The sequence below is a fragment of the Etheostoma spectabile genome, chromosome 10 (assembly GCF_008692095.1).
Source record: "Etheostoma spectabile isolate EspeVRDwgs_2016 chromosome 10, UIUC_Espe_1.0, whole genome shotgun sequence".
Taxonomy (NCBI): Eukaryota; Metazoa; Chordata; class Actinopteri; order Perciformes; family Percidae; genus Etheostoma; species Etheostoma spectabile.
This window is the reverse complement of record NC_045742.1, coordinates 18,377,398-18,398,925: the sequence shown is the minus strand read 5'-3', so window position 1 is coordinate 18,398,925 and position 21,528 is coordinate 18,377,398. Positions and strand designations below refer to the sequence as shown.

Here is a 21,528-nt window from a genome sequence, read left to right as displayed (position 1 = left end):
GTTTCAATGAAAAACTAAAGTTTAGTGCACTTAGCACTATTTATCAAACTTCTGAAAACACAAATCTGCAAACGTTCATAAATAAAATAAATTAACAATTTAACAATAGTAGGGCTGCCCACAGAAGCACCAAGCAGCATTTCTTTGTTTTAGGTTTTTAAGAAAATGTACCACTAACACTGGACAGCGTTACTAACACAGTAACACTAGAACACAAAAATCTTAGTGGAGCTTTACTTCTGCCCAAAAAATTAAATAAAAAAAATATAAATAAAAAAAACGGCTGATGCCGATTAATCCGTCAACCTCTACTCTTAATGCAATGTACCACCAGCACCAGCCTATTGTTTTCAGACTTACAAAATGTTTACTTAACCTTTTAACCTTTTTTGAGATTTAATGCTGAAGACAGTTGAAATCCGTTATCCTGTATAGTGATAAAAATGGTCAAGTCAAATTTAGTTGATCAAGTAACAATTATTTTCATTAACAATTAATCAGATTATTATTTTCTTAATTAATCAATTCATTGTTTAGTCTGTTTATAATATAGCAAAACAAAATAATTATGGTCACCCGAAGCTCAAAATGATGTCGTCCAATTACTTGTTTAATTGGACCCACATTGAACAAAGATAATACATAGATATTACAAAGGATGCATGTCATATATGAAAAATAAATTGTATTAACATTTTAGAAGCCAGAACAATCAAATGTCTGGAATTTTCTGTCAGTGGACAAATCAATGAATTAAAGACTAAATGAATACATTACATATTATTGATAATAGTGTGTCGTTAACACAGTTCATTCCACAATATGGAGTTTACCTTCATCCCCTTTAATAACTCTTACTCTGCTTGTTCCTTCCCATGCACAGATCAGTATCTTTATGACCCATCTGTCCAACTACGGCAACGATCGTCTCGGCCTGTACACCTTTAAAAGCCTGGTGACGTTCCTCCAGACGTGGACCAACCTGAAGATGCAGACCCTGCCACCTGTTCAGCTGGCTCAGAAGTACTTCAGCCTGTTTCCCTCCGAGAGAGATCCACTGTGGCAGGTGATTATGATGATAATCATTTATTTACATATTCATTACATATTAAATTTGCATTCAGTAGTCATTTTGCGATAGCTTTCAGTAATTGAATGCAGCAATAACGTCATAATATAGCAAACAAAGGTGCTGTACAAAACACATTGTATGCTTTAAAATATGACCTTATACAGTAGTAGATTGGATCCTTTGCAAGGCATACTATATGCAGACCCAGCATTTGTATGACTTTGGCAATGACTCATACATTGTTTTATTGATGGATTGAGAGCAATGTCGTTACCCACGCTAACATATTTTATTAAATGCATCTCCTTTGGTAACTGCCTGACAAGCAACCTCAACCTGCATACTCTTGTATTGTTAAATTGACATATTTGTTAGATTTCTGTAGGAACTGCCCTTAAAACAAAGGATTGTTTATCTTGTTGCTACAGGATCCTTGTGAGGACAAAAGGCACAAGGACATCTGGTCCAAAGAGAAAACATGTGACCGCTTCCCCAAACTGCTCGTCATTGGGCCTCAGAAGACAGGTAAGACGCAGTGCTTCAACACCCCCTACAGGATGGATTTGGATAATATTAGATCAGAAGTTTATCTTTCAGTTCAAAGCAGATGTTGTGTCATGTTCTAAGTGGTTTGAAAATCAAAGGTAGTAGATGTAATATGTTTTTTGGTGCAGGATATGCACTCCCTTAAACCTCCTGTTTTTGTCTATTACACTACTTTGTTCTTTCTTTCCACTCTCAGGGACGACAGCACTCTACCTGTTTCTCGGCATGCACCCTGACCTGACCAGTAACTACCCCAGCAAGGAGACTTTTGAGGAGATCCAGTTCTTCAATGGGCACAACTACCACAGAGGCATTGACTGGTAAGAAACCTCACAGACACACCTCAGTGTTTGGTAACGGTGCTGGGAAGCCGTTACCAGCTACCAACCACATTTAACTACCTGTTTTTTTTACATTAAAACTTGCATTTGAATCAGGTTTACTTTCTAACCAAGTTTGTAAGCACAGACTTTTTATGGTTTGAGGGAGCAACACTTAACTTTAAAGGTTGCATATTGTAAAAAAGTCCGATTTCTAAAGTATGTCTTAAAAACAAAGCAGTTCTAGGTGCTAACTAAATACTAGGAGAGTATAAAAATGCATTATTATAAACTGTGCTTTCAAACAAGCCATCAGGACTTCTGTAAGGTTGTAATGTCATAAATATACTATATATAGGTAGAAAGTGACGTTACAGTCATTCCCTGACTGCAATGACGGTGCAGAGATTCCGAAAGACCCAGAAACTCTGACCAATTAGAGCAGATCAGACTGGGCTTTTTCTGGTGGGGGACTTAAAGAGACAGGCGCCAAGATGGAGTGTTTTAGACTGAGGGTGAATGCAGGTATATTCAGTAGTATGAGAAAAAAAATGGGTCTTTTGAACATTAAACTAGTTAACATGTTTTAGTAGAAACACAAAATACAAGCATGAACCTTAAAATTAGCACAATATTGGACCTTTAAGTCCCCCAATTTAGCATATATTTACATTTAAAAATAACACTGTAATGTAGTTGTAAAAACACCTGAATACTTCAGGTGTATAAACAGATAGTGAATGACAATATAGTAAAACAATCAAAGTATAATAATTTAAAATATGTCTTAAATGGAAAAGTTACAAAAAGTAAATACAGTACACTGATAAATACTGTACATTAATAAACACTTCATTAAATGTCCTGTTATAAACCATTTATTAAATGTTTGTATACTGCTTATGAATGCTAAATAGGGGGACTTAAAGTGTAAAGTGTTACAGAGGGAAGACAGATGCACTGTACAGGTAAGAATAATGGTTGTTGTAGTTCTAATAAACATACTGTGTTTGCTTTAGTAAAACATAAATATACAAGAAACATTTTCATTAATCCATATGCAAGAGTGTGTGTGAAATAGTGTGCAAAACATTTAACGTAAAAAAAAAAAGTGAAAATAGTGTTTCTATTTAATGTAAATAAAATCAAGAATCAAAATGCAAATGTTGTCAAGGCCCCACACAACAACAAATACACTCCATTAGTGGAATTCCTAAGAGCAAGAGCAGCAACAACATTAACTCCTATTGAGTTAGAAATTCACTGTTTTAAGTTTCCTGACGGTTTAATTGATTTGAAACCTGCATCGATGAGAAGCTTCATACATCACGGCACAATGAGTCCAAAACAAAATTTACTTGGCAGGCTTGATATTTATGTGAGTGCGCTGCTCAAATATTAACATTGTATGTTCTGCTAGATGTGTTATATTATTTAATTTTTTTTGTATGCGAGGTGACAAGCTGTTGTACATGGCCGGTCACCCACACAGTGTGCAGATAAATTGTCCTTATCTACAGAGAGCAAATTGAACCAGATCAACTATGGCTGCTTGTAACACTTAGTATGTTTGTGTTTGTTGTGTGTTAGGTATATGGAGTACTTCCCTCTGCCCTCCAACACCAGTTCAGACTACTACTTTGAGAAGAGTGCCAACTACTTTGATTCTGAGGTGGCTGCTCAGAGGGCTGCAGCTCTCCTGCCCAAAGCCAAGATCATCACCATCCTCATCAACCCAGCGGACAGAGCTTACTCCTGGTACCAGGTCTGTCAAAGGCAACCCTTAACCAGACAATAACTTATAATGTAAAGTGTTTTAACTCTAAACTAAATACACAACACCCGCTGCTCTGTTCGTCTCTGTCTCAAGTCATTGGAATTTATTTTAGACTTATTCTCCTCAACTCTCTGTCTGTACACAGCACCAAAGAGCCCACGATGACCCGGTGGCGTTGAAATACTCCTTTCACAACGTCATCACTGCAGGCCACGACGCTCCAGTCAAACTACGGGTCCTCCAGAATCGTTGTCTGGTGCCAGGCTGGTACGCCATCCACCTGGAGCGCTGGCTCAACTACTACCACTCCAGCCAGGTACTGTAGGTGACTTTCTGCACATAGTAATGGGGAGTATGCAGTAACCAGCCCAGCTAACTCAGGTCGGAGTGGGGGTAAATCAAGCTTTATGGGTGGCTGATGGGTAATTTTTTCCAGAAAGGTTTGGGGTGAAGGAGGCTTGCTTACTCTTGCGCTGTCCACAAGGGCAGTGTGTTAAATCCACTTGACCTTGAGGGAAGAGAGCTGCCCTTTGGGGACACACAGAAAAACACGCTCTTGTTGCCCCGAAATGAATATACCAAAAAAGTTGTAAGAGTCTATCGCCAGATTTTCAAGGAGCCATTGTTGTAATAAAAAGAACATTTGTAAATTTGAACAGGGAGCATTTTTAAATTTATAAAATGATTGTGATAATTATGTGAGTTTCTCCACAGCTGTTACGCACGAGACTGTCCTGCTTTGTTTTCTGACATTTGCGTACTGTTTGTGTGTCTCACCCAGTTGTTAGTCTTGGATGGGCAGATGCTGAAGACTGAACCAGCTTCAATCATGGATAAAATCCAGAAGTATCTCGCCCTGGTCAACGTCATCAACTACCACAAGATCCTAGCGTGAGTCTCGTTCTTAACTGTAAATCACTCACAGTCTGATTTCTTTCTTTCTGCCATTGTTATAAATCCCTTTACAGATTGATTTATAGCTTTACACTCCATAGTTTACTCCAGATTTTTCAAGTAAGAATAAGCATTTTTCTATTGTAGTCTAATTCTATTAATCAGTACCTCACTACACTACTTTTCTATATTACATTAGACTTTTCATGCGTAGGGTTCCAAACTTTCAGTTAAGTTTCAGGTGTTACAATGCAGATATGTAAGATTTCATTTTATTTGTCTAGTAGAAATCCGTTTCTCTCATCATTTCCTGTCATCTTTCCACTGGAGCCATCAAGGAAAGTGTCCCATAAAATGAGATGGAGCTATAGGAAGGTTGTGACTGGTAACTCTAGATTTGAATGCTAAATGAAGTATTCTGTGACTTTGTGTTACATTCTTTTATGTTTCTACTATGTACAGGTTTGACCCTAAGAAAGGCTTCTGGTGTCAGCTGCTGGAGGGAGGGAAGACCAAGTGTTTGGGGAAGAGTAAAGGGCGCAGGTACCCTGACATGGACCCTGAGGTATGGTCATTTGCCAGACTTTTGTTTTAAAAAATACATTTGTATCATTTGTTACTATTTCACCATTCATTTTCACTATTTTTGACAATGTTTTTGTAAATGTGATTTCATCTTACCTCCTTTTGTCTCCTTCAGTCCCAGGGCTTCCTCAGGGAGTACTATAGGGATCACAACATTGAGCTGTCCAAGCTGCTCTACAGGATGGGTCAGCCGCTGCCCAGCTGGCTCAGAGAAGAGCTGGTCCACACCAGGTAGCAGCACCACAGGGGGAGACCACAGCTCCACACACTGAACCACTGCTCCGCCCTGCTGGGGAACTGCCCGAGTGGCCTGAAATGTTGAAGATCCCAAATAGTTTTGAAAGAGACTGAAATATATCCAAATTAGAGGATGGGATGCCCGGCCAGAACACAACTGTGATCTTCCCAAATGAACAGGACAGCATTGGATGGTGAGCAAAGAGAGAGTGTTGTTGCTTTCAGCAGCTGATAGCGCTCCCCTCCCTCCATGAGCTTCGAGATGCTGTTACTCCCCTGCAGGACAAACCCGGACCATGGATGCCCTAAAGCTGGCCTCCGCTGTGTCCTGCTGAAGAAGGAAAGGCTCGGTGACGCACAGCAGGGACCTTGAGGGTTTGATAATCACGTCCCTGCTCTCCTTAATCAAACCTTCGCTGCTTCGCATGAACCTCATCTTGAAAATCAAAGGAAGGAAAAAATGCCTGAAGCTTGAGTAGTCTTCACAGTTTCAGCTCTGGGAAACAGGTGGAAGCAATGGTCACAACTTCACCTGCGTCTGCAGCTATGAGTTGTGGTGTTAGGAGCACATTAAAACAGGCAACTTAACATGAACTTAAATGGATGATAGCCTGATTGACAGAGAGACATTGGTTACAAATGCCTTTGACATAAGTAAGTGTTTATAAGTGTTGGTATGAGAGGAGATGAAATGGGACATCTGGAGTCTTGACTCAGGCTGCATGTTGTAGCCTTACTCGATAGGCCTTGTTAGAATCTAGTTATCGCATTTACAAGTGCCAGGACAGAATCTTCAGTAAAATAATACCACGTCAACATTTGAGTTTTTTTTTTTTTTTTTAAGGTTTTATGTCTTCTTTACTCAGATTTTGTTTTAACGTATCTATAATGCTGACAGCAATGCATTATCATAGAATGTACCAAAACTAAACATCTTAGCTCAGTTTTCTCATTTAAGCCAGGTGTACACAAGACTTGTTTGTTCAAACAGTTCGGCTCAGCCTCCTCTGTAGTCAGTTCCATGACCATTTAAATTGGCTAAAGAAGGTACAGTAGGATAGATGTTGAAAGCACAATATTTAAGGCACTCAAGTGAACATCGATTCTGAACATACAGGTTACTGGAAAGCACACTAACAAAATGCATCCTACTACAGTCTGTGAAAAAGATCATAAGCTAGCTACTGTATGTTTAATTACACTCTGGTCAGAGAGATTTAGATAGTGTACAGAACAAGATTGCGCATTTCAAATCTGTTTTCAGCATTGAATTTTTAATTTTGTTGTTGTCAAAAGTGTATATTTTGTCTTTTATATTTTGTTTTGTTTCCTTTAGTAGTGGAGTTTAATTTGGGGGTAAAAAGCTGTCTCTGGGAGAAACATTTAAAGTTGCCAGGCAAACGAACAGTAGGCCCAGTGAGACCATTCAGACGTTTGGTTGTCGGTCAAGGTGTTACCACTGCAACTTGATGTCAAGCATAGATAACAAAAAGCTGCTCTTATTGCAATAGTTTTGTACAATGTTCTGATGTAATAACAATGCACATGTTGGTCCTTTTATTTCCTGACTTTGTAATGTACATAATACGCAACCCTCGGTAGACCTAAATTATTGAATGTGTTTGGGTTTACACTCTCCATCAGCACATTCCCATGTGAAATGTCAGTGCTGTACTGAGGGGAGTTTGGATTACTTCATCGTGCGGAGCTGTGTCGCTAAGATTGTTTCCTCTCATGTCCGCTCACTGCCAACTATTGTACACAGGTACTGAGTCTCTCCATATAAAGTATTAAGTGATAACACATAACAGCAGTGATGGTATTAATCTCCTGGACTGTATGATAAAGATTTGTAATTGTTGTCAATAATTTTTACAGTGTAACTAATATTGTCGGTGCTTTTTAATTTGCAAATAAAACACCACTGTATTTTTCAATTGCTTGGATTTTTTTCCTCTTCTTTTCCAGTTGAACTTTTACCTTTTTATATTTACAAATCTTTTATTTAATGAGCGTCACTCTAAATTCAAAGCCAGCATTATGATGGCGGCTGCTTTTGTGCAGAGATTTCTAGAAACTTACATCACTGTCGGGCTTGAACATGGCTGAAAACTACAATGGTTTGTCTTTTGCTTTCACTTTATGGTGAGGTTTAGAGAAGTAAACTTCCAGAATCGCTCTCAAAATCGCATAAAGCATGGTTCAACAACAAAATACACTTTTCGTTTTTGTTCTGATGTTTAACCTAACCCAGGGCATAGATTAACGTTAACATGGCTAATGTTTTTCAATTCTAATTCCTTGTTTGGGAAAACACCAAAAATGTACCAAAGAACTATACATTTTTGTTGTTCCAGAAAGTAAGGTGCATTGTGCGTGTATTGGTGCAATGTAATTGTTGCATATAATAATAATAATAATAATAATAATAAATAGAAGTTAAAATATAATGTCTGCATGATTACAAATGATAAAGGTATTATAGCTATTATAAATGTATTGTTGCTCTGTTATTGTTGGTTTTGGAGGTAGTAGTGATACATTTATTTGATTTTTGCCTTTCTTTTCCCATTTCTTCACCTTGTAAAGTGCTTTGCTAAAAGGGATAATGCATTGACAAAGTATTCTAGTACAATATATATCTAATATAAGTATAGTTAATTAATTAAACGGTTTAGTATTACATCTACATTAATTGAATTTAATCGACAATATTAGTTTAGAAATAGCACAAACAATAGTTAATATACAGTACGGTGTGTAAAATTCAGGCTATGAACAAACCCAAGCTGCTTCACTATTGTCTGCCTCTATCAACAAGTGATGGTGGTAGGATCTGACCAATCACACGCTCTCACAGCTCGAGTGAGCCATATAAACAGCGCTTTTAAGCCGGGGACTTTCCACATCCCTTCACCTTTCTAAAAAACCTGTGTGGTATTCCTTCCTCATTCGTGGAACCATTTATTTACTGGACTTGACGGACTTTCTTCACTTTGTTGCTGTTGCTGAAGAAGTTGAGACAAACCTGCAGGACAGATGGCCGACACTGAAGATGCTCCCCTGGCCAGAGGTAGTCTGGCAGGCAGTGAAGAAGTTCTTGTGTCCCCTGCAAGACCCACAGGGTAAGAGGAACCTCCTAATTCTAATCCTTACTAATAAAGTACTTGTTCCTCTGTGTATAGCTGGATTAAAGCAGTACATTTTAAGTTAGTGGCTAATATAGGCTACATGAATAACACTTATTTGTTTAATTTGTGTTTAAAGATTATGTTATTCCTAAATGGGATGATAATGAAGTCTAGTCTTTTCTTTGCATCAGATTAGTTCATGGTGTATTGAGTTGTATTGACCATTTTTTATATTAATTATATTTTAAAGCATTATTAGTAACCTTCAGTTCGGACACTCCACAGAAGGCGTCTGCCTAGTAACTGGTAATGCTGTCATACTATTGGTTCACGATTAACCACAGCGAAAAACCATTGGTCAACGTTTTACATTTCAACTTAGAAATACACACGTTTGATGAGTCTTAAAACTTAATAATGTCTCTAATGTATGACAAATATTAGTTACTTGTGAGGGATAATTTTTCCCTCACGTCACTGACTATGTTGTTATGCATTTAGTTTTAATAATAAGCCTAGACTCTTAAGATAAATTATAACTAACATATTAACACCCTAATAAAAGTGCCCAGTTAGATGATGACATTCTTTGCATACAGTAAATAAATAGAGTTTCTGAGTTGGAGTTTTACTTTTCAGTGTAGTAAAACTATTGAAGACGTTTACTGTTGTAACCTTTTTATGCAATAAAAAAAAAATTACACTTGTTTGTACTTCTTAAATAGGCTAAAGAGTAGATGTATGTGTACTTCTTCATAACACCAGGAGAAGGCGTCTGCCTGGTAACAAGTGATGCTTACATTCTATTGGCTGATTATAAGCAGCAGAAAAAAAGGCAGACTTCATTTTTAGTCTGAGGGTTTGATGACATATGTTGATTAGCCTTTCTTTAGAATATGGATAAGGGTCTACATATCATGTGGCTTTTCCACAAAAAGCCCTTTTGGAAATGACCCCAAGTAAATGTTTTACCTTGGAATCCTTTCTACAATTTAATCTCATTTTTTATATGGGTGCTGCTTCATCCCAACATATTTCTTTCTGTTTCACTCTCAGGGGCTCTAACAGTCGTGCCTTGAAGGTGGCAGGCCTGACCACCCTGGCATGTCTGCTGCTGGCCAGCCAGGTCTTCACTGCCTACATGGTGTTTGACCAGAAGCAGCAGATCCACTCGCTGCAGAAGAACACAGAGAGAATGGGCAAACAGATGACCCGCTCATCCCAGGGTAAAAGGAGGCATTAAAGTCCTAATGATCAGACAGGGCGGTACAAGTAGGAATGTGTCATTAATGAGTAGTCTTTGTCAGACAGGAGGAGGAGGAGGAGGAGGAGGAGGAGGAATAAGGAGGTGAAAAGGGAAGTGAGAGTTTGCTTAGTTTAAGGAACTTCTCTTCAGAAAGCTGGACAGGCAACAAGGACAAACCAGCTGTGTGCTAATCTTATGTTGATTTTATCATTACAACCAGCGTCACATGGATTTACCATTATATAATGATATAACACATCCGGTGTTGGGATGAAAAGCATCCTTTTGAGTTTTGGTGATGTGTTGCCTGCATTTTATTCAGTTTGAATTGTGTTTGCATATGTTTTAGTTGAAGTTATTTATGTATTTATTTATTCCGTGAAGGTTTTATGTTTTTTATGTGTAATGATGGGATTTTCAATGAGGTATTTCAGTGTGTATTTCAAATAGGAACCAACAAAGATGTCCATTGGCTTTTAACCAAAACAGAGATTCTCTCCCAAAAATGCATTATTTTGTGCACTTTTTTCTTTGCACATTTTTTGGAATATCATACTTTTTTTTTGCCAATTATTTATTTATTTTTTTTGTTTACAGCTGTGGCACCAATGAGGATGCAGATGCCCATGAACAGCCTTTCTCTGCTGACGGACACCACCTCGGATCAGGAAACCAAGACACCCCTGACTGTAGGTTGCCACCTGCTTCCTATAACATAAAACTAAGTTAACTATATCTAGGTGGCAACAAACTTGTTTATGATTTCAAATATTGTTCAAGATTTTTGTGTAATGATTGAATATATTTTCATGTTCCCGCCCATCAGAAACTGCAGGACGCTATTGTCAGCGTGGAGAGCCAACTGAAGAATCTCATGCAGGTATGTTGCACTCTGTATCCTGTATGTACTTACACGGCTGATGTTGTGTCTAACGTCTAAAGTGTTGTCACTAAGCTCTGGTCATGTTTGGAACAGGACTACCAGCTGCCACAGTTCAATGAGACCTTCCTGGCCAACCTGCAGAGCATGAAGCAGCATGTGAATGAGAGCGAGTGGAAGGTAAAGTTTTACACACATTTACATCAAGACTACTAAAAGGGAAATAGAAATTAATTAAGTGAGTTGTGAACGAGTTTGTTCTACATTTTGCACTCTGCAGAGCTTTGAGTCCTGGATGCGTTACTGGCTGATCTTCCAGATGGCCCAGCAGAGTCCTGCTACCCCAACAGCTCAATCAGGTTACTGCAACTTTCTTTCCTTTACATTTCAGTGTTTAGCTGATGCTCTGCTATGCAATGGTGCTGTTACAGTAGATGCTGGGTTTCCTTCATTTCCAGTAAGGGGTTAAGGACTGTGGCTGTAATATATTAATATGACTATATTGATGTATGAGAGATTATGCTGAGCAGCAATAGAGTGATGCTTGGAGTTCATAGAATGCATACCAGTGCTTTTTTAAAGTAACTTTTATAATCATTTTCATCATTTTGCTGCAAAAAGGTTGACAATTGCATACCAAATATCTTTTCTACTGTCACGTTCAAAAGCATTTATAGTGGAGGTTATTCATAGTCTAGCTTTTTCCCTGTTTCCAGTCTTTTTGCTATGCTAAGCTAACTGGCTGTTGGCTCTGGCTTCTCATTCAATGAATATATATGCACATATATATATACATATTAAAGGAACACGCCGACTTATTGGTACTTCAGCCTATGATCCGTAACCCCCAGAGTTAGACATGTTGATACATACCCTTCTCATCTCCGTGCGTGCTGTATCTCTGCCTGATGGCCCCAGCATTAGCTTAGCCTAGCAAAGATCCTGCAGGTAACTGGTTCCAACCAGCTACTGCTCCAAAAAAGTGACAAAGTAACGCCAACATGTTTCTATGTACATGTTGTGATTTGTATGGTCACAAGGTGTACAAATAACGAGGTCACATGAGACACAGCCACATTCTGACCGCATACTAACTGGGAACTATATTTTCAGAAAGGCAAAGAACTACTGCTACTTGGGCGAAGTGATATGCTTGCAGCACCTGAGAAACCCCGAGCAGAGCGTAGCAATGCTTTGCCTTTCTGAGAATATAGTTCCCAGTTTATATAAGGTTAGAAAATGATTGTGTCTCAAGTGACGGTATTCGTACACCCTGTGACTATAAAAATCCCAACGTGTAAAAAGGAACATATTGTGTCACTTATTAGGAGCAGTAGGCTAGTTGGAGCCAGTTACCTCCAGGATCTATGTTAGGCTAAGCTACCAGTGGGGCCGTAGACAGTTACGACACACACAGCGATGAGAAGGGTATGTATCGACATGTTCAACTCTGGGGGATACGGTGAATAAGCTGAAGTCCCAATAAGTCGCTGTGTTCCTTTAATGTCCAATTGTTCTCTACTCCTTCCATCATCTGTCAGTCACTGTGATCAAGACCAAATGCCAAATGGAGGCAGCACCTGGAGCCTCCAAGATCGGTTCCTACAAGCCCCAGTGTGACGAGCAGGGCCACTACAAGCCCATGCAGTGCTGGCACGCCACTGGCTACTGCTGGTGTGTGGACGAGACTGGCGCAGTCATCGAGGGCACCACCATGCGCGGCCGCCCCCAGTGTCAGAAAGGTAGATTAAAGGACTTTTGATTCAACAAATCTGATATGTAGCTTTTCATGAATGGCAAACTTAATTGGGCCACTTTTCTCTCTGGGTTATTTTAGCCCCAGTTTATCCTCGTCCGATGATGTTTGTGCCCAAGCTGATGCAGAAGACCATCGACATCGATGGTGAGTGCCTCAAATTAGATTAATAGTTTAGATGTTTATTAGTAAATCTGTGTTTGTTGCTACACATCATCACATGTTGTGTTTTTCTTTTTTTCAGGATGAGTGAAGCAAATGAAGCAAAGTATGGGGTGTTACTTTTCATCAAGCTTTGCAGACATAAGAAATCGGTTATCTTTAAGTTGGATCAGTTCTTGCACTTTTATGTAATCTCTTGATTTTTATCATTTTGCTGGCAGCTTGTAATCAAATCAATAGAGGCCTGTTACAGTGTATTGCTTTTAATTTTGTGTGTTTTATAAAATTAAATTGTGGGGTGTTCGCATTGACATTTTAACATGTAGATGTTCTTATCATATACAGGTATGTCTGTTAAACGTGTTTGTCTTTAAAGAATGCTTAAAGGGTTGGTGCACCCAAATTACATATTTTCTACTTTACGACATTTTCAAACCAGAACTACCTCCATCTCTAGATTCTAGTAGAGTATCTAGAGATGGAGGTAGTTCAGGTTTGAAGATGTTGCCTGTGAGGTGTCTGCTTCCACCCTACAACAATAGGATGTTTATCGTGCATACGGCATTGAAACATTATGTTTAAAAATGTAGACAGGTAGACTCGTTCCAGAAACAATGTCCTTTAGTCCCATAATCCACAGACCACACTCACAACAAAACGAACCCAACCAAAACTATCTTTATGGATATGTACTGGATATATGAGAGTTTAGTGGAAATAATCTGATTGTTTTTTGTGATTTGGGTAAACCAACCCTCTAAAGGTTGTCAACAAAGACGTGACTTTTCTATAAAGGTGTTTGTGTTAAGAAGGATAAATAAAGTTTCCTAACAACTTAGTTTGGATTGGTACACATACGTTTAACCCTTAGAAATGTTATATGATATATGGGATATATGTACACCATAAAGTTATTGAAGTTGAAGCTGTAGACAAAATAAGACCAAAATAAACTTTAACCTGCCACACTGCTCACTTTTCTACCATTCTTTCTGGTTTAAAGTTTTACCTTTCAATCAACCACACTAGACTCATTTTATTTTACACTTTATTTAATACATTTCCTGTTCAAGAACCTAAACGTGTAGCTGTTTCTATAGTTTATTAATTTATTTATCTATTAATTATTATTCTCCCTGACTTGTTCATCATTTTACAAACACCTGTCACTCCCTTTTCCCCCGTTAGTTAAAGTCGATCCCCAAAGTTAACAAGCCGGCCGGTTTAAATGAAGAAATGCATATCATCAAATCAATATAATGAAATTAACATGGTTCTGATGGGCAAAGAAGAAAACCATTGTGTTTATGACATAAATGTCATGATGGCGAGATTAGTTTAGGAAATTCAGTACTTTGAGGAAGTGCTGTATGTCCTAGGACACTGGTCTTCTTTTTGTTTTGGTGGAGGTGTGACGACAAGGAAGGGAAGTGGGAACCTCTTTAGCATAAAACCAGAAGTCAGCTGAGAATAAAAACAAGGAACACAGTAACCAGTTGAAGTCAACATCTCCAGCTAAACTGACCAGTAGGGGTGGTAATTACCAGACGCTTCCCGATATGATATCATCACAAAGTGTATGCCACAATATGATATTATTGCAATATTAAACAAATTGCAATATTCTGCAATTTATTACCTTTTTTCCAACTTCAATTTTTTCCCAATTTCAAATGATGTCCCCAAAAGGAAACTGTGTCTTTATCTAAAAAGATATGTTTCTTTGTTTGTTCATATCACTTCGATTTTATTGCTTCAAAATGGGATTGTCAAGCAGACAAACTGAATAACACACACTGTATATTATTAAAGTTCGATACTTGGCGTCTGTGTATCAAAACAATCTTGCCACTGAAAATATTTCGCAATACAATGCTATATTGATTTTTCCCCCCACCCCTACTGACCAGGCGGTAAGTGCTTTACTTGAAGTTGAATGTTGAATGTATATTCCTTTGATCCATTTTAAGGACCAGTTGTAGATACAGGAGATTCAGGAGGTTCAGTTACCCCAGAACAGGTGACTGTGTGCTGGGTAGCTACAGAGCACCACAAGATGCCTGTCATGGTGTATGGGTCAGCGGTAGTTGATGGTTCAGTTACCCCAAAATAGGTGACTGTGCGCTGGTTACAGAACACTTTGAGTTGCCGTCATTTTGGCAGAGATTACTGTTAAATTTAGGCAAGAAAAAAAGGGAGCACTATGCGGCGCCGAAAGTTAAGTTTAGGCACCAACACGACTAGTTCAGTTCAGGAAAAGATCGTGCTTTGCAATAAAATCCTCCCAAGGACAGCACATTTCCCGGGTGACCACCTACCGCCATCCACGTTCTCTACAGCAGCAGTCAATATGGTGTACACAGTAAAAAATCTTGTAAATCATACAAATTACAGTGCTTAACTTTTTGTAGCTTTTCGAAAGTGTGGTTCATGAGAACAGGCTGACTAATGAATTATCATTTATAAAGGGGTTCACTAATAGCTTTATTATTGACCAATATACTTGTGCAAAACTGATATATCAGTTATAAGCCATTATAATAACGTTTGGGTTTCCAGGTTGTGAAGAATCCCATTGACTACTTACTTTCCCAGAGGATCTGGACCAAAATCATTTTGTCGACAACTTAGTGTGCCTTTATGAATCAATTACCAACTGCACTGTAACCACAAGACAAAGGGATTTTCACAACCTGGCAACCCATAATTTTCTTGTAGTAATGGTACCTGATCCATATTCCAATATGACATAATGAAGATGTTTGCCGTTACTTCTTTCATAATTATTACTGCTCATAGGTACACTCTGTTGCAACATTTCTGTCTATCTTAGTAACTGCACCCTGATCATCCAGACCAGTCAAAGTAGATTCTGACTCATTAATATTTCAGTACAGTGTAATGAAATCCAGGTAACCCAGTGGCTGTGCTACACATACGCATGGGATGGCCACTGTGAAGATGAACGCACCTGTAAGTACCTTATTTTTAGCGTGTAAAGAAGGAGACTAAAATAGGGAAATTAAGACTGGCATGATAGTGTGAATTTCCATATTTCTCCAGTTGTGTGAGGGAGCTGAAACAGTGAGAGTGGGAGTTTTACTTACTGAAAACCAAGGTAAAGCAAGGACAAATATGTAAAATCAGTAAATTTGCTACGATGTTGGGGATTTGTCTTTAAATATTGTTTGTGTGTTTGGGGAAAGACTGTGTAGTTATTGCTGAAGAAGGACATGGTGTGGACTACAAATCTGGAAAAGATGAGGTAAAACATTTGAATTTCCTTTAACCAACATTCCGCAATTAGTTTTTTGGAAACCTCTCACTGTTGTCATGTCTTTTACACTTAGGGAGCAAAGTCCTTCTCCTTTGACCAAGTTGTGACTGTTGACAACATACAGGTGACCGTTATTTACACCAATGTTACTGAGCTGTACTCCATTTAACCTCTTTACAGCTCTGCGTCACCACATTTCTGGCATGTCTGGAAACTAAAAGTCTGAATATAATTTTGCAGAGTTTCCACCCTGAGCTCCTGCAGCCTCTCACTGGGTCAATATCCAGGGGTTATAATGGAGCGCTGCTGATATGTGGAGCCTCCTCAGAGAAGATAAGCACTCTGATTGACCACAGTATCATCAAACAGGTGGAGCCCAAAACAAAATTACACTTAATTTTGGCAGAATAGTGTTTGCTCACTATTCATCTTGTCTTAGGTCTTGGCTGATGTGTTTAGTCATATGTTGTCGCAAGAGAATGAGGAGTTGTTCATCTCTGTGTCGTACCTTCAGGTTTGTACGTCTATAAATAGCATCACCCTAAATCACATTAATATCGATATAGTGCAAGATAACTTCTGATGTTTGTCAATTTCAGTTTTATCCAGATGGCAGTGCTGTGGATCTCCTGAGCTCCAAGGCAGACAGACAAACTCTAAAACTTGTGGCACACGACATCCTTGGAAAGTGAGTGCAGCGGATGAATGCTACACCCCACTTGTACACTTAACTGCACTGTATACCATTTTTTTTTGTCTTTGTCTTTTTTTCTCAGTCTTGTAGGAGGTTTAAGTGAGGTGTGTGTGTGTTCAGCAGAAGAAGCCTATGCTCTGTATGAAACATGCAGCGAGAGACTGAAGGCTAATGCAGGCTCCATTTCCAGCAGGTAAAACACAGGTCAAAGAACCTCTGTCTATATAATCCATTAACTGAATTACTTTGAATGGATTAATTACACAATCAAGCTAGAGTGTCTTAATGTCGCACAAGTGATTGGATTGTCACAGAGCAGATTTATCTGAGTTTTCTTATCAGGGTGTTGCACAAATTGTCATTCAATTTGCCCTGTCCTGAGCCTTATTAATGAATGACCTTGTTATTTTCTCTACATGTCCGTGATGTGTGCTTCCCTCAGGTGTAGTGGCCTGTTCTCTGTCACTGTTGAGCAGAAACTTCATCCGGAAGAGGTGGAGTCAGAGGTCTGCCGCAGCAGACTGCAGCTGTTCAGACTGGCAGGAGGAGCCAGCCGGACTGACCTCAGAGGGTCAGTCACATTACTCACATACAGTGAGCTATCTATTACATTGGCCGGAGGAGCTAAAACTGATACTGTGGATTGCCAAACAATCCATTGGGGATTTTCTTGGTGCATTAATGAATTGCAAGAAAGAGGCAAAGCAAGTTATGCTGGAGGAGGAAATGCTTTAAAAAAGTACTGAAGAAATATTTAATGAAATAAATCAAATAAACTCTATGTTCAGTATTCTATTGAAAAATATTTGAAACAATAGAAATTTTTTACATGTCAAAAGTACTGGTGTAAATAATAAATGATGGCTGAATTCCATTTAGCGGCTTCAGTTTCAGGGTGATGGTGCATGCTAGCTGTCTTACTGGGACACATGAATATAATGAAGCCAATGTCAAAGGTCCCATGACATGGTGCTCTTTGGATGCTTTTAAATAGACCTTAGTGGTCCCCTAATACCATATCTGAAGTCTTTTTCTAACCTTACCCCTTATGACCTCATAAGGAGCAAGATTACAGATTGGCCCATCTGAGCTTTCCTTTTCTCAAAGGCAGAACTGGATACCCAGGGCTTGATTTACACCTATCACTTTTAGCCACTGGGGGACAATAGGCAAGCTGTGCAAACACATATTAATTAAAAAAAAAACTCATAAAGTGAAATTTCCATGCCATGGGACCTTTGAAGTATGACAAGTCAAAATGTCTGCTGGGAAAAAGGAATATTAATCAAGTCATTTGGTTCCTTTGTAAACAAAGTTATTATTTGTTAGTCTTGCAAGATTGTCTGCCAGGCATAACAGTGTGTATCACATATATCATGGGAGTTGGGAACATCTTCAATGTTATCTTTTACCTCCAAACACAAAGAGCCTCCTTGGATAAAGCATGCCAAGTGTGAAGGACTCCGGCCGCTTAAAATACCAACCATGACAATGCACACATCATAAATTCCTTCATGTCTCATAAATTTCTACCACAAACACTTTCCAGAGTCAGCCCACTGGTGAAGGTTGTGGAGCAAACCCCATGTGAAGCTACAAGTGACAAGATCCTCTCTTTCCTCCTAAATGATGCATTAACTGGAAACAGCAGGACGACCCTCATCTACTGTATCCAGCCTCGTGGTAAGTGGTCCTCTGGGCCCAGCCACACCAACTTACCAATTACTTTTTGAGCATTGAAATGGCCGTCTTTATCCATCAGGTCTTCTAGATGATGAGACCCCCTCCGCTTTAGCATTGGCTCAGAAAGTGAGAAATTTGGTGACTAAGGCCACTGTTAATCGCTGGTGTCCAAGGGCAACTGTGCAAAAGATCCGCAATGACATTGTGGATCTAAGAACCGAGATGATGTCAGAAGGGGAAAGTGATGTTCACAACACCTTCAGGCTAGCAGAGTTAACCCAAAACCTGCAGGTAATTCAATAAAAAAGCCTATAACAAAACAATGCTTTTGATCATCTTCTGTGGGACTAACTGAGTTCATAGCTGAAATGCATTCTGTTACCTCTCCCACAGATTGTGAAAAATCAGTGTTGGGAGAAGAGGAGGGAAGAGTCAAAGAAGATAAAAGGCATAACACAGGTTCCTTCCTAAGTTATTTACATTTCCACACAAGTTTAACAAAATGATAACAGAGTATGTGTGTTCCTAGCACAATGAAATGTTTTGCATCAATTTGGCAGAGTTGTTGGACCCCAAATAGCAGTTTGCACAGCAGTGATCACAGAGAGGGGACAGACACAATGAAATATTTACAAGCCCAACTGAAACAAGAAATGGAAGAACATATCAGAGGTACCTTGTTGTGATGGGAAATATGTTTATACATAGGCACATCAGTGATATTGTGTGTGTGTTTTTCATATCCAAAGAAGGTAAAGGGAACGTGGAGAAAGTGCAGGAGAGAGTAGCAAGAATCCAGCAGCTGAGAGAAGCTCTCAGAGAGGAGACACTGAAGAACGGAGCTGCTACTGAGAAATCTGACCTCTGTCAACAAGTAATGCACTCTGTCTATTAAATATGATATTGCATGACTGTAAAACTGACTGTGTTTACTTTGTGAATACCCCATTAAGGAAATAAACAAGATGTATGTGTGGGAGAGTGAACAACCCACACTCAGACATTTATTTTGCCAATTTAAGTCTCAGCTGGAATACAGCAAAGCACTGGAGCGCAGGAGGCGACTTAAGGAGGACCACAGGAGATTAATTCAGGAGGAGGTGGAGAAGATGGAAAGAGACTTGGCACAAGAACAGCTACCGGTGAGATAATGAGATACACTGTTATTTACCATTATTCAGGTTGTGATCTATCTTAGCTGAGGATGCTGAGTCAGTTTAAATTAATGCAATGCTGGATTTATGCCGAGCAGTGGGAACTACTGCATTTGCAACTTAATTCTGTTATTCCCTTGCATTTTTTATGGTTTCATCAATTCCTCTGCTAGACAGAAGGCCCCCAGAGAGAGCTGCTGGTGCTGACCAGAGAGAGGCAGGTCCTGGTGTTGCAGATAGAGGCCCTGCGCGCTGAGGCCCAGCAGGCTGAGAGAGACCTGCAGAATCAATATCACAAACACCAAACAGAGCTGCACTGTGTGAGAGAAGAGAGCCTGCAGGTGGGAGAACACCGATTAACATAATTTTACATTTGTATTTTATTAGTTTATTACTAGTTTTAATACTCTCTTTTACCAATAGTGTGTATGTGGGACATACATGAGTTTGCATGCGTTACCTGTGCTTTTCCAGACACCTGGGCTGCTATGTATAAAACCGCGTAGAGTGTATTTTAGGTCTCATGTAGGCCATAATTCTAAGAATGATGTCATAATGCACATATTAATTGACTTATTTAGCTCCCAAATTATTTAAGAGAGATTGACAAGTCTCCTAAGTCCGTTGGGAGGGAGCAGCAGAGGCAGCAGCTATACACCTTAGATTAGAAAGATTTTTTGGTTACACTTTACTTGAAGGTATCTACATAAGAGTGACATGACACCTGTAACCGGGTTTGGGACCAAGAACGGCCGTGGCATTTGCGACACACCGGGCTTATTTTTTCATTAACCTAGCTTGGAAATTAAGAACAATCCCTTTTGAGTTAATCTTTCCACGCACCTCGCCGCAGTACCATCTTGACTTTCTGTGGCTACATGCATAAAATAACTTATCAAAATTAACTGAAGGCATATTATCAGTAGTGGCCCATATGGGTCCATAGGAGGCAGCTCTTCTGGCATTTGCCCAAATTCCAGACGGTCAGTCCGTCACTGCATGACACTGTCATGAAAGTGTCATAAAACATTATAAACAAGTCATAAATGTTCATGACATAACATTTCTTTTAGTAAGTATCATTCGGTTTTGTCTTGACAAGTTATGTTTATAGTTATGTGTTCACGACACTGTCATATTACTCTTATGTAGTTACCAACTTTTTTTTAATGCATGTAAATATGTTCTAGTAGAAACCCAATATACAAGTATGAACCTGAAAATAAGCACGATATGGGACCTTTAAGGGAGAGCATTTTAGAACTTAAGGAACACATTTAAGCTTTGATTAATGCTTTTAGAGCAATTTCCATGTTCTGGCAGATTAACTCCTCAATATCAGGGATTCTGCGCAAAATCAAGACAAAAGTATTTTTAACAGATGCCTGATACAAAATGGTGATAAAAACATACAAAATAATATAAAACAAGCCACTTTATTATATTAATATCAGATTGTTCAGTAGAACTACAGCTGGGTGATAAGATGCCCACTTTATTGCTATTATTAGCAATTTGTACATTTGCCTTCTTAAAAAAAAATTTGGTATTTCTGTATTTTTTTTTTTAAAGCATTCATCTGGAGGTTCCAATCTGAAATGTCATTGTACTTGTACAAAGATGTTCTAAAATGTTTACATAAAGACGCATTTTTTCCCTGCTGTCTTTCATACATCAGTTATTCTGTGTCCACTCCTCTCCAGGTGTTCCGAGTGTTTCATCAGGTAAGTGAGGAGCAGAGGAGGATGTCAGAGGGCAGATACAGATGTGTGCTGCTGGAGGCTGTGCAGGATGCCATCTACCTGTCTGCCCACAACCAGGAGCTGCAGGCTGACAACAAACAACTCCGTAAAGGTCAGTGTATGTCCCTTACCCTTCACCAGCCTTGCTGTTATATTATAGATAGAACTTTCTCTTCACCTCTGAAGTAAAATGTGGAAGAAATGCCAGATGTGATTCTTTCTCCCACCAGCTTTCACAAATGTTCTTTTTATTTTACAGCACTGGGAGAATTAAAGGATATTCTAGCTGTGCGAGGTGATCCTACGGCTGAACTGTTATCCCAACAACAAAAATGACAGAAATACGCTTATGAATCATGGAATCAGTAATGT

At 39.0% G+C, this 21,528-nt stretch overlaps 3 protein-coding genes across 6 annotated transcripts in view; all 3 read left to right on the top strand.

The window, feature by feature from the left end:
* ndst1a (N-deacetylase/N-sulfotransferase (heparan glucosaminyl) 1a) overlaps nucleotides 1-7,368 on the top strand; it is a gene marked incomplete at its 5' end in the record, with an annotated part of 16,455 nt that extends 9,087 nt beyond the window's left edge. Inside the window, 8 exon segments of the mRNA XM_032528670.1 lie at nucleotides 884-1,066; nucleotides 1,501-1,597; nucleotides 1,815-1,938; nucleotides 3,529-3,703; nucleotides 3,861-4,031; nucleotides 4,497-4,606; nucleotides 5,072-5,174; nucleotides 5,310-7,368. Of these exon segments, the coding sequence (XP_032384561.1) occupies nucleotides 884-1,066; nucleotides 1,501-1,597; nucleotides 1,815-1,938; nucleotides 3,529-3,703; nucleotides 3,861-4,031; nucleotides 4,497-4,606; nucleotides 5,072-5,174; nucleotides 5,310-5,429 (1,083 nt within the window). The 3' untranslated portion in view covers nucleotides 5,430-7,368.
* Nucleotides 7,369-8,285: 917 nt separating this feature from the next.
* On the top strand, nucleotides 8,286-12,945 carry cd74a (CD74 molecule, major histocompatibility complex, class II invariant chain a). 2 transcript variants are annotated; one of them, XM_032528671.1, is made up of 9 exons: nucleotides 8,286-8,556; nucleotides 9,619-9,785; nucleotides 10,403-10,497; nucleotides 10,635-10,688; nucleotides 10,785-10,868; nucleotides 10,969-11,047; nucleotides 12,230-12,430; nucleotides 12,526-12,590; nucleotides 12,689-12,945. In XM_032528671.1, the coding sequence occupies exons 1-9, from the start codon at nucleotides 8,471-8,473 to the stop codon at nucleotides 12,695-12,697; spliced, it is 840 nt and encodes a 279-aa protein (XP_032384562.1). In that variant the 5' UTR covers nucleotides 8,286-8,470; the 3' UTR covers nucleotides 12,698-12,945. The 2 variants fall into 2 exon arrangements, with proteins under 2 accessions (XP_032384562.1, XP_032384564.1); XM_032528673.1 differs by having other exon boundaries at nucleotides 9,619-9,788; nucleotides 10,406-10,497; nucleotides 12,526-12,591.
* A 2,394-nt stretch (nucleotides 12,946-15,339) lies between these two features.
* LOC116696888 (kinesin-like protein KIN-4B) lies at nucleotides 15,340-21,517 on the top strand. 3 transcript variants are annotated; one of them, XM_032528127.1, is made up of 17 exons: nucleotides 15,340-15,579; nucleotides 15,670-15,724; nucleotides 15,813-15,871; nucleotides 15,957-16,007; nucleotides 16,124-16,397; nucleotides 16,483-16,571; nucleotides 16,660-16,770; nucleotides 17,020-17,148; nucleotides 18,127-18,260; nucleotides 18,340-18,551; nucleotides 18,654-18,719; nucleotides 18,821-18,932; nucleotides 19,010-19,134; nucleotides 19,283-19,402; nucleotides 19,588-19,755; nucleotides 21,118-21,268; nucleotides 21,416-21,517. In XM_032528127.1, exons 5-17 carry the CDS (start codon nucleotides 16,347-16,349, stop codon nucleotides 21,490-21,492), a joined length of 1,545 nt encoding a protein of 514 aa, XP_032384018.1. In that variant the 5' UTR covers nucleotides 15,340-15,579; nucleotides 15,670-15,724; nucleotides 15,813-15,871; nucleotides 15,957-16,007; nucleotides 16,124-16,346; the 3' UTR covers nucleotides 21,493-21,517. The 3 variants fall into 3 exon arrangements, with proteins under 3 accessions (XP_032384018.1, XP_032384017.1, XP_032384016.1); XM_032528126.1 differs by having other exon boundaries at nucleotides 15,670-15,871; XM_032528125.1 differs by having other exon boundaries at nucleotides 15,340-15,724.
* The last annotated feature ends 11 nt before the right edge of the window (nucleotides 21,518-21,528 follow it).

Excerpts from the sequence above, each read along its gene's own strand:
- cd74a (XM_032528671.1), top strand. The coding sequence starts at position 8,471 with ATGGCCGACACTGAAGATGCTCCCCTGGCCAGAGGTAGTCTGGCAGGC. Across the intron at positions 10,498-10,634 it reads AAACCAAGACACCCCTGACT|AAACTGCAGGACGCTATTGT; the intron begins GTAGGTTGCCAC and ends CCCGCCCATCAG. Across the intron at positions 11,048-12,229 it reads TACCCCAACAGCTCAATCAG|TCACTGTGATCAAGACCAAA; the intron begins GTTACTGCAACT and ends ATCATCTGTCAG.
- LOC116696888 (XM_032528127.1), top strand. The coding sequence starts at position 16,347 with ATGTTGTCGCAAGAGAATGAGGAGTTGTTCATCTCTGTGTCGTACCTT. Across the intron at positions 16,572-16,659 it reads GCACACGACATCCTTGGAAA|TCTTGTAGGAGGTTTAAGTG; the intron begins GTGAGTGCAGCG and ends TTTTTTTCTCAG. Across the intron at positions 17,149-18,126 it reads AGCCGGACTGACCTCAGAGG|AGTCAGCCCACTGGTGAAGG; the intron begins GTCAGTCACATT and ends AACACTTTCCAG.